The sequence below is a fragment of the Ascaphus truei genome, chromosome 6 (assembly GCF_040206685.1).
Source record: "Ascaphus truei isolate aAscTru1 chromosome 6, aAscTru1.hap1, whole genome shotgun sequence".
Taxonomy (NCBI): domain Eukaryota; kingdom Metazoa; phylum Chordata; class Amphibia; order Anura; family Ascaphidae; genus Ascaphus; species Ascaphus truei.
In genome coordinates, this window is record NC_134488.1 from 123,865,486 (window position 1) to 123,878,063 (window position 12,578).

Genomic DNA, 12,578 nt, shown 5'->3' on the forward strand with positions numbered 1-12,578 from the left:
CTCACTCTCTCTCTCAGACCTCACTCTCTCTCTCAGACTTCACTCTCTCTCTCAGACCTCACTCTCTCTCTCAGACCTCACTCTCTCTCAGACCTCACTATCTCTCTCAGACCTCTCTCTGACCTCTCTCTCAGACCTCACTTTCTCTCTCTCTCTTAGGCCTCTCTCTCAGACCTATCTCTCTCTCAGACCTCTCTCTCTCTCAGACCTCTCTCTCTCTCTCAGACATCTCTCTCTCTCAGATCTCTCTCAGACCTCTCTCTCTCTCAGACCTCTCTCTCTCTCTTAGACCTCTCTCTCTCTCTCAGACCTCTCTCTCTCTATCTCTCTCTCTCTCTCTCTCTCTCTCTCTCTCTCTCTCAGACCTCTCTCTCTCTCAGACCTCTCTCTCTCTCTCGTTCTCTCTCAGACCTCTCTCTCTCTCAGACCCCTCTCTCTCATACCTCTCTCTCTCTCTCTCAAACCTCTCTCTCTCTCTCTCTCTCTCCCTTAGACCTCACTCTCTCTCAGACCTCACTCTCTCTCTCAGACCTCACTCTCTCTCTCAGACCTCACTCTCTCTCTCAGACCTCACTCTCTCTCTCTCAGACCTCACTCTCTCTCTCAGACCTCACTCTCTCTCTCAGACTCTACTCTCTCTCTCAGACCTCACTCTCTCTCTCAGACTCTACTCTCTCTCTCAGACCTCACTCTCTCTCTCAGACCTCACCTCTCTCTCAGACCTCACTCTCTCTCTCAGACCTCACTCTCTCTCTCAGACTCTACTCTCTCTCTCAGACCTCACTCTCTCTCTCAGACCTCACCTCTCTCTCAGACCTCACTCTCTCTCTTAGACCTCACTCTCTCTGACCTCACTCTCTCTCTGTCAGACACAGACAGACGGAGAATATAGTTTGAATGTGTTAAACACAGTAAGGGTCTAGATGGGTGTTAGCCCCTCTATCATCCACTGTGTCCACCAGCGCTCTTACTAACAAAATTGGTATATATATATACATACATTTGTCGCATAAATTGGATGGGATTTATACAATAAAAAGAACAATTACTACAAAAATTAATACTTAAATTTTGAAGAATTTCAAAAATCGTGTTCCCACATATGGAGTCCAGTCACGAAAATATGGGCATGCAGCTTCTTTGCATCTGGAACCAACCTCGGAACCAGAAGAAACTAGAGACAGGGGAAACAAAAAAGAAAAAAGCGCAAGGCCCATAGAGTAGTATGATTATGTTTATAAGCAATTAAAAACGGTTATAAACACTTACAACAATGTAGTTGGTACAGGCACTTCGGTACTAAGATTAGACCGCAGGAACATAGGCACTTTGCTCGTCTGTTTGTAAGGGTTTGTATGAGTCCTTGCCCTCCTCCTCCTCTCGATCGGCGAACTCCTTCACTTCCGCGTCAGGTGACTCGTGACGTCGGCGTGTGTCATTGATCGGGGGTTGAACTACGGGCGGTCATCAGCTCCCTCTCCAAACACGGCGGTCAGGGAGCTCTGCAATCTGTGTCTTTCCAGCAACTTAGTGTAGGTTCCCAACACTCACTAACAACCAGAGCAATGTCAGCCCTACGCGTTTCGAGAACTGTGTTCTCTTCGTCAGGGGCACTGTCATTGCTGGTTGCTTACAATAGATATATATAGAGTAGTGCATTAATTAATTAATTATATAACACATGAAATTGATTTAGTCTAATCAGTGCCTATTGGTGTGTGTTTCCAGTATCCTCATAAGGATACAAGTTGGACAATGGACAAGAATTACTAATGGTTATTTAATCTATTAATAATGAATAAAGAAAAGACAAAAATATATGTATAATAGAAAAATATATATATAAAGAGAAATAATAAAAATGTTTAAAAATCCTATTTTATTATATTAATTTGAAATGAAAAATGAAAAATTGTTAAAATCTCTGTGAACACTAAAAACAAACACCATTACATCAAAGGTAAATTACATACTATACACATAAAATCCTACATTTAGTTATAAAACTGTCTGTATTTAATTGTTTATTTATTTGATGATAGGAATGCAGTCATATCTATTTCTTCATTAAGCCCATTGGGGGACAGGGTATGGAGCTGATGTATCCAATAGGTCTCTCTTTGTCTCAATCTCAACACCCTGTCCCCCCCATGTTCATTTGGTACAATATATTCTATTCCTGTGACTTTTAGCTGGGTCTTTGTTATGTTTAAAATAAAAATGTCTAGGGACGCTATGTGTCATTAATCCTTTAATAATGTTATTCCTATGTTCTAAAAAACGGTTTTTGAGACTCCTCTTGGTTCTACCTATGTACTGGAGGCCACACTCACACTCCAATAAATACACTATAAAAGTTGTTTTACAATTAATTAAAGTTTTAATCGGATATAATTTAGATGAATGTTTAGATTTAAAAGAAACAGCCCCAGTGTTTATGTGCTTACAGGTAATGCACCTGCCCCCACAACAGTAATTGCCCACAGTTTTAGAAGACACTAGATTATGATTAGTAAGTGACTTAGTATTTCTTAGTTTTGAAGGTGCCAATATATTTTTAAAGGTCCGAGCTCATCTGTATACTATTTTCGGTCGTTCTGAAATGGATGGCGCTAATAGAGGATCACATTTTAATATATCCCAGTGTCTACTCAATATCTTTTTTATCTGCGTGGATGCACCATTAAATTGAGTAATAAATAACACATCCTGACTATCTCTATCTGTCCTTTTCTTGTCATTCTTTTTGAGCGTAAGTGATCTTTCCATATTAAGTGCTCTCTCATAAGCTTGTTGAATATTATATTTGTCATGACCTTTGTTTAATAATTTAGTTCTTAATAATCCTGACTGTTTAATAAAATCTTCCCTTTTGTTGCAGTTGCGCCTGATTCTTAAAAACTGACTATAGGCAATGTTCGCAATCCATCTCGGATGGTGATTGCTAGCAGCATCCAGAAATTTATTATATCCACCTTTTTGTAATGAGTGGTAGTGACAATCTCATTATCAACATTGTAAAGGAACTTCTCAAGGAGAGAAAGATGCGTCGCACAGCACAAAAATAGATGAAGGCTGATGTGGGATAAAAATAAGCTTTATTTGCACAAGGTGCAAGCGAGTCCTCTTTACGCGTTTCGGCCTGGAAGGCCTTTGTCAAATCTATGTGCAATCTAAAATGAATTCTCGCTGTGGGGCAGATAGATGTATCCTTAGTTAAAAAATGCTCAATGGCTAACAATTCGTCAATATGTGATATGTTGGTATATAAAGATTCCATATCACATGTGACCCAAATAAACTCTTGTTGCCATTGAACATGTTGAATAAAATTAAGTACGTGTGTGGTATCTTTGATGTGGGAAGGGAGCTGAACAACATACTGTTTTAAAAAGGAATCAACATACTTGGAGAGATGAGATGTTAGACTATCAATACCCACCACTATGGGCCTGCCTGGGGGTTTGATCGAATTTTTATGTATTTTAGGCAAGTGGTACACAAAGGGAATTTTGGGATGAGTTATTGAAAGATAACCATACTCTTTAACACTATAGTATCATTAAGAATAGATAATGACAATTTATCTAAAGAATTGAGAAATCCAGATACTATAGGATCAGATGTTCCATTGAGTCATAGGTATTCTCCCATTAGGAGCATTTTTTAACTAGGGATACATCTATATCTGCCCCACAGCAAGAATTCATTTTAGATTGCATACAATTTATACTAACTAGGAACTATTTTAAATTTCAGGACTCTTTTTATCTTCAGAAAAAGGGAACAGCCATGGGGACATCCTTTGCTCCCAGTTATGCAAACCTTGTGATGGGTTACTGGGAGGAATTGTGTATCTGGAATAACAATCCCCATTTGGCTAACCTAGTTTTATTCAAGCGTTTTATTGACAATATTTTAATTATATGGAGAGGTAGCCTATCAGAACTAGAAGAATTCTTAAGTTATATTAATTCTAATTGTTTTCATTTAAAATTTACATATGATCATAGTCCAACTAATATAGGGTTTTTAGACTTGGTATTAACAAGCAATGTTGATAATGAGATTGTCTCTACCACTCATTACAAAAAGGTGGGTAGTAATAAATTTCTGGATGCTGCTAGCAATCACCATCCGAGATGGATTGCGAACATTGCCTATAGTCAGTTTTTAAGAATCAGGCGCAAATGCAACAAAAGGGAAGATTTTATTAAACAGTCAGGATTATTAAGCAAGGTCATGACAAATATAATATTCAACAAGCTTATGAGAGAGCACTTAATATGGAAAGATCACTTACGCTCAAAAAGAATGACAAGAAAAGGACAGATAGAGATAGTCAGGATGTGTTATTTATTACTCAATTTAATGGTGCATCCACGCAGATAAAAAAGATATTGAGTAGACACTGGGATATATTAAAATGTGATCCTCTATTAGCGCCATCCATTTCAGAACGACCGAAAATAGTATACAGACGAGCTCGGACCTTTAAAAATATATTGGCACCTTCAAAACTAAGAAATACTAAGTCACTTACTAATCATAATCTAGTGTCTTCTAAAACTGTGGGCAATTACTGTTGTGGGGGCAGGTGCATTACCTGTAAGCACATAAACACTGGGGCTGTTTCTTTTAAATCTAAACATTCATCTAAATTATATCCGATTAAAACTTTAATTAATTGTAAAACAACTTTTATAGTGTATTTATTGGAGTGTGAGTGTGGCCTCCAGTACATAGGTAGAACCAAGAGGAGTCTCAAAAACCGTTTTTTAGAACATAGGAATAACATTATTAAAGGATTAATGACACATGGCATCCCTAGACATTTTTATTTTAAACATAACAAAGACCCAGCTAAATTAAACGTCACAGGAATAGAATACATTGTACCAAAAGAACATGGGGGGGACAGGGTGTTGAGATTGAGACAAAGAGAGACCTATTGGATACATCAGCTCCATACCCTGTCCCCCAATGGGCTTAATGAAGAAATAGATATGACTGCATTCCTATCATCAAATAAATAAACAATTAAATACAGACAGTTTTATAACTAAATGTAGGATTTTATGTGTATAGTATGTAATTTACCTTTGATGTAATGGTGTTTGTTTTTAGTGTTCACAGAGATTTTAACAATTTTTCATTTTTCATTTCAAATTAATATAATAAAATAGGATTTTTAAACATTTTTATTATTTCTCTTTATATATATATTTTTCTGTTATACATATATTTTTGTCTTTTCTTTATTCATTATTAATAGATTAAAGAACCATTAGTAATTCTTGTCCATTGTCCAACTTGTATCCTTATGAGGATACTGGAAACACACACCAATAGGCACTGATTAGACTAAATCAATTTCATGTGTTATATAATTAATTAATTAATTAATGCACTACTCTATATATATCTATTGTAAGCAACCAGCAATGACAGTGCCCCTGACGAAGAGAACACAGTTCTCGAAACGCGTAGGGCTGACATTGCTCTGGTTGTTAGTGAGTGTTGGGAACCTACACTAAGTTGCTGGGAAGACACAGATTGCAGAGCTCCCTGACCGCCGTGTTTGGAGAGGGAGCTGATGACCGCCCGTAATTCAACCCCCGATCGATGACACACGCCGACGTCACGAGTCACCTGACGCGGAAGTGAAGGAGTTTGCCGATCGAGAGGAGGAGGAGGGCAAGGACTCATACAAACCCTTACAAACAGACGAGCAAAGTGCCCCTGTTCCTGCGGTCTAATCTTAGTACCGAAGTGCCTGTACCAACTACATTGTTGTAAGTGTTTATAATCGTTTTTAATTGCTTATAAACATAATCATACTACTCTATGGGCCTTGCGCTTTTTTCTTTTTTGTTTCCACAGACAGACAGACAGACACTCTCTCTCACAGACAGACGAACACTCTCTCTCACAGACAGACGAACACTCTCTCTCACAGACAGACGGACACTCTCTCTCACAGACAGACGGACACTCTCACAGACAGACGGACACTCTCTCTCACAGACAAACACCTACCCCTTGCAGCCCGTTTTTAACACCCACCCACCTCCTGCAGCCCGTTTTTAACAACCTGCAGCCCGTCTCTCCTCCTCCGCACGCATCAGCAAGCATGCGGAGGGTCAGGCGCTGCCAGGGAGACCCGGCGCCGGCTTCAGAGGGTTTTTTTTTTTTTAAAGTAACTAGCAGCCCTTGTTTCCTGCTGCTGGCGGCCCTGATCGCGGCGCCGCTCTAGCCAAGCCGCGGCGCACACTTTGGGAAACACTGCCCTAACCCCTTAATCACCTTAACGGTTACTAACCGCTATAGTAATAAAGGGGTTAACCAACCCTCTGCCACTACCCACCGAGGAGGCCTAACCACCCTCCACATCCAACTACTCCCACCCTTTACCCATTCATTGGTACAGTGTGTACATCATGCCCATATAATATGGGCATCAATAACCACTAAATCAAAAAATGGGGAAGGAATAAAAAAGCAGGCACATATAAAAAACATTACATAGCTAAATTAAATACAGCATATAGCAAAATAAAACACAGCACATAGCTAAATAAAAGACATCACATAGCCAATTAAAATACATGACATAGCCTATTAAATAGATAACAAATGCCAATTAAACAATTGAATGGCACAGTGGGCACATCCTGGCCGTATAATATGGGCATCATGTAACACTATGCCAGTCAATAGTGAAGCAAAAAAACCCCTTCACAAACAAGATCCAATGCAATTCAAACAATGGGAAACTAAAAACAAATAAAGAAGTCAACAGAACTAAATTATGACCAATCAATAAATCTAATCAAAAATTAATAACACAATTAACAATTCAAATAACAAAGCCAAACATTAATAAAAAAATGAAAGCTCAAAGTAAATGGCATCAGACAAAATCTAACTACCAAAATGAAGCCCCTATTAGAAAGCAAGCCCCTCCTGAAATAAACTATTTAAAACACCACTAAATATAACATCTTACTAAATAAAACTCAAAAATAAATAACCCAAACATTTTAAAACCAAGAAGCAAAATACATGTAAAATATAGCAAAACAAGCATTAGCAAAAACAACCATTGCGTGTCCCCTGTATGTATGTATATCTAACAAGAAACATACATATTATTTAAAATTATGTTTTTTTTTGAGGGGTGCACAGGATTGGTACCGCAAGCATGCGGGAACCATCCGGGGACCCCTGTGGGGCCCCCGGACCCCCCAAGGAACACCTGAGGGCCACCGCTGGCCTAATTCCTGTGCATCCAAAAAACAAAACAAAAAAAAATATTTTATTTATGTTAAGGGGTATAGGGGTTGTTGGGGGCACATGGGGTGGGTGTGTTGTGTACTACAATGTTTATTGAGGGCAATTGTCCCCAATAAACATGCTAGTGTGCCTTAACCCCTTCATTACCTTAGCGGATAGCCGCAAAGGAAATAAAGCTGCTTTAATGTAACGGGGCCTGTATCTCAGGAAGTAGGGGGCCCCGAGGCTGTAACCAATGCGGTTCAGATCAGGAGACCTCCTGCATATGTACACTAGTATTATAATTTATATTTATACAGTACGATCGCCTGTAAGAGCCGTGCATGGAGACGCAGCGTCTCCATGCAGTTCTTATAGGCTGATTTTTTTCTATCAGCTACCGCGCTTTACAAGTTTAAGCATGATAGCAGGGGGGGGGGGGAAACAGCTCACGCGATAGGGCATATTTTTGGCCGCACGGACCACAATGCGCTTCACTTGTTAGTGAATCCCGCATTTGGCTTCACTTTTTTACGTGCCCTTCCAAAACACTCTATGGGACAGGTGGAGAGATACCTGGGAGCACACCTGAGATGTCTGGGAAATAGACAGAGAGCTGGTAAAACGAGGCAAGGGTCAGGGCTGGTGGCAGGCAGAGAGTAGTCAGACGAGGCAGGGGTCAGGGCTGGTAGCAGGCAGAGAGTAGTAAGACGAGGCAGGGGTCAGGGCTGGTAGCAGGCAGAGAGTAGTCAGGCGAGGCAGGGGTCACTGCTGGTGGCAGGCAGAGAGTAGTAAGACGAGGCAGGGGTCAGGGCTGGTAGCAGGCAGAGAAGTAGTCAGACGAGGCAGGGGTCAGGGCTGGTGGCAGGCAGAGAGTAGTCAGAAGAGGCAGGGGTCAGGGCTGGCAGCAGACAGAGAGTAGTAAGACGTGGCAGGAGTCAGGCTTGTAGCAGGCAGGGAGTAGTCAGGCGAGGCAGGGGTCATGGTTGGGGGCAAGCAGAGAGTAGTAAGACGAGGCAGGAGTAAGGGCTGGAAGCAGGTAGAGAGTAGTCAGGCGAGGCAGGGGTCAGGGCTGGTGGCAGAGAGGTCGTCAGACGAGGCAGGGGTCAGGCTGGTGGCAGAGAGGTAGTCAGACGAGGCAGGGGTCAGGGCTGGTGACAAACAGGATAGTAAACAGACGAGACGGAATCGTAACCAGGATTTAGATGAAGAAGGAATCGGGGTCAGGAGTAATCAACAACAGGGGAGCCACACAACCCGCCTCCACGGTAGCAAGTTAGTTGTGAAGCCCTGAGTAGAAAGACAGGTGGCTTGTTATAGGATGAGGTCATGTGAACGTGCCGGCACAGCTGACTGCTATCAATGTAATGCAATAGTCCCTGTGCCTGATTCCTGACAACTGTATGTAAGAGTGCAGTACAGAAATAGTGTTTTATACATAACTAGGATTTGCTTTCCTTCCAGTTTTGTCATATCTGGGATGATAATGAATGGGGTTTTGTCATCCATACCCGGACACATCATCACTGTGTTTTCCCTACTCTTTACAGGATGCACCAAAAACAAGACAACGACAAAAGGCAAAAATGAACAAAATCCAAAAATAGTAACCTAAAGAGATACCCAAGAGTGCATTAATGTGTGATTACTCAAATTGAATAAAAAAGAAAGTGGAAATTTAATAGTGAAGAATAAACCGCTTCATATAGTGAAACAAATCACCTCCAATCAATACAACCCAGGGAATTGATTCTGCTCCTTCACAAGACATTTCCCCAAATCTCTCAAACACACCCGAGCACAAATATTCTTGCAGAATGCGTTGGGGAACACAGAGTTTATAATGAGTGTGGCTCTGCCGGCCCCATCACTTGTGCCATTCGCTTTGATCCACCCTCCACATGTGAAAAACTCTGTGTCCCAGGATGTTTCTGCGAGGATATGTACCTATCTAACAGTTCTGGTATCTGTGTCTAATAGGAAATATTGTGATTGAGCAGCTGCAGCTGAACTCTTTTCATGAATCCTTTATGAGAAAGACATATTATCTGGAAGAATGGGGGGCTTTACGCCTCTCATACCTTCTCCCTGTATATCTGTGTTTCTTACCTTTTCCTGGCAAAATTGCATTTCAATAAAAGTCAATCTGCTTTAATGTTTCTGTAAAAATTATTTATAAGCTGTAATGAATGATGTGCTTACAGAGGACAGTGTAGTGTGCACTGTGCTATGCAGTTTGATGCTCCTGGCCCCCAAAAAGGGCGAGTGTATGAGTTTGAGTAAGTGGTGATAGGGGGGTTATGGCAGGACGGCCTGTAGCCGAGGTCAGGGAACAGTCCACACGTGTAGTTTCAGGATAATGAAAAACGTTCAATGGCTTTATTTCTCCACAGCAACATAACATGCGGGTACACTGTCCCTTTAAACAAATAAATCCTGCTCCATGTTGGGAGAAAAACTAACTAACACAGCAGACCTATCTAGCAGGCTGGCTGGCTAAACCATAACCAAACCTTCAGAGTCTTTTAAGCAGTCATGAAACAAATCTTACTTTGGCTGCAGTATGTAGTGTGCTGTATCCGTCTGTTTAGCAGCACCATGTGCTCTGGTCTGAGAGAGCCAGCTACTGCTAGTAACAACATCCTTTTCTACCTTGCTGGCTCTCAGGTGTCAGATTACATCCTGACTACCTAACTTCCACCTGAGTTAACCCTTATGAGTGCTGGATGAAGCACTCAGACATATGTCTCCCAGGCGTAACTGATAGGAGTTGACTTCACTCTGTCACATACCTCCCCTGTTTGTGTGTGGCTAGTGTCCCACACGGCTGAAGCCCGACCCTCCACTCCTTCTCTTGACAAAAAATTAGCATTTCCATGGTCCTTTCCGGGTCTTTGCTGAATGTCAAAAGAGAAGGGTTGGAGGGCCATATACCACCTGGTCAACCTTGAGTTTGTATCCTTCATGGCGTTTAACCACTTCAAGGGCGCATGGTCAGTGACCAGGGTGAAGTGTACTCCGGCTACATAATGTCTCAAGGCCTCAATTGCCCATTTTACCGCGAGGCACTCCTCAATGACGGAATACCTCACTTCCCTTGAGAACAGCTTCCGGCTGATGAACAGTATGGGATGTTCAACACCATCAAATTGCTGGGATAGCACTGCTCCCAGTCCTACCTCTGAGGCAAACGTCTGGATGATGAAGGGCTCTTTAAAATCTGGGCTCCGAAGAGCGGGGCCCTCTGACAGGCACTTTTTAAGCATGTCAAAGGCGTCTTGGCCCTCCCAAGACCATTTAACTTGGGTCGGGGCACTCTTTTTTGTCAGATCTATTAGGGGTGCAGAAATTTCTGAAAAATTGGGGATAAACCGCCTGTAATACCCTGCTAACCCCAAAAGGGCGCAGACCTGTGTCTTTGTCTGTGGGGTGGGGACTTCCTTTATGGTGGCCACCTTGCTAGCTAGTGGCCTTACTATCCCTCCCCCAATGGCATAGCCCAAGTACTTTGTAGTGGATTTACCCAGTGGACATTTTTTTGGATTTGCAGTGAGCCCTGCTTCTCTTAAGGATGTTAGGACTGCCCTTAACCTTTTTATATGCGACTGCCAGTGTCTGCTATAGATGACAATGTCATCCAAGTAGGCCGCGGCATATGCCCTATGGGGTCATAGTACCTTGTCCATTAACCTTTGGAACGTGGCTGGAGCCCCATGTAACCCAAATGGCATAGTGACGAATTGATATAAACCGAGAGGGGTGGCGAAGGCAGTTTTGCATTTGGATTCTTCCGCTAGAGGTATCTGCCAATATCCTTTTGTGAGATCTAGGGTGGAGATATACTCTGCTTTACCAAGCGAGTCAAGCAATTCATCCACCCAAGGCATGGGGTATGCATCAAATCTGGATACAGCATTTACCTTTCGCAGATCGACGCAAAACCTCACCTTCCCATCTGGTTTAGGGACCAACACGATAGGGCTACACCATTCGCTATGGGACTCCTCGATCATGCCCAATTCCAACATGTCTGATATCTCCCTCTCTACCAAGTCTTTTTGGCCCTCTGGCAATCTATAGGGACGGACCGTACTTTTACACCAGGTTCTGTCTCAATCCTATGCGACACTAAATCAGTCTGCCCTGGCAGCTCAGAAAAAACATCTGGGAACTGGTCACATACCTCTAGTAGGTCTGACCTTTTGTTCCGTTGTTAACTGCCCTCCCATGGGAACCTGATGGTCATTGTACGTACTACCCTTTGGAAGCTGTGGACCCAAATCCGTCTCTCCTTCCCGAGGGTGAATGAACAGCGATCTCATTGTTTTCCAGGGTTCAGGAGGTTCACGTGGTAGATTTGTTTACCCTTCCTGGACCCTGGTTGAGAGATCTCATAGTTCACCTCCCTGGTGCGGCAGAGAACTTGGAAAGGACCCTGCCACTTCGCAAGGAGTTTACTCTCTGATGTCGGTAGTAGTAGCATCACTTGGTCCCCAGGTTGGAAGACCCTCAAGTGAGCATTTTGGTTGTACTGCCTCTCTTGACGTTCTTGGGCAGATTTAAGGTTTTCCTTAGCAAACCGACCTATCATGTCTAGGCGGTTACTAAGGTCTAAGACATACTGAAGGGTATTCTTGCAGGGGGAAGGCTCCTCCTCCCAGGATTCCTTCAGTAGGTCGAGAATACCCCTAGGTTGGCGTCCATATAGGAGCTCAAACGGGGAGCAGCCTGTGGATGATTGGGGAACTTCTCGTACCGCAAACAACAGGAAAGGGAGAAGTTCATCCCAAGCTCGCTTTTCAGTGTCCACAAACTTCCTAAGCATGGTTTTTAAAGTACGGTTAAACCTCTCTACCAATCCATCAGTCTGAGGATGGTAGACCGAGGTCTAGACGGATTTTACCTCCAATAACTTCAGGACATCCTGCATTAACTTTGCCATGAAATGTGTTCCCTGGTCAGTTAACATTACTTGGGGAATTCCTACCCTAGAAAACAGTTCTAACAGCCTGTGAGCAACCTGTTTAGCAGTGGCTGATCTCAGAGGGAAGGCCTCAGGATATCTGGTGGCATAATCAACAACAACGAGTATAAATTTATGTCCCTTTGCAGAGGGTTCTAAAGGTCCGACCAGATCTACCCCAATTCTCTCAAATGGGACAGCTACCAAGGGCAGAGGAACCAAGGGAGCCGGCTTCTGTCCTTTTTGGCTAGTTAACTGGCATTCAGGACATGTCTCACATAGTTTCATGATGTCACCATGTATGCCTGGCCAGTAAAACCGGGACGAGATGCGGTCCGTG

At 42.6% G+C, this 12,578-nt stretch overlaps 1 protein-coding gene across 1 annotated transcript in view; it reads left to right on the forward strand.

Annotated features, from left to right (window-relative positions):
- LOC142497828 (zonadhesin-like) overlaps positions 1-9,413 on the forward strand; it is a 162,464-nt gene extending 153,051 nt beyond the window's left edge. The window contains exon 28 of the mRNA XM_075606185.1: positions 8,826-9,413. Within this exon, the coding sequence (XP_075462300.1) occupies positions 8,826-8,890 (65 nt within the window). The 3' untranslated portion in view covers positions 8,891-9,413. The remainder of the gene's footprint in view (positions 1-8,825) is intronic.
- The last annotated feature ends 3,165 nt before the right edge of the window (positions 9,414-12,578 follow it).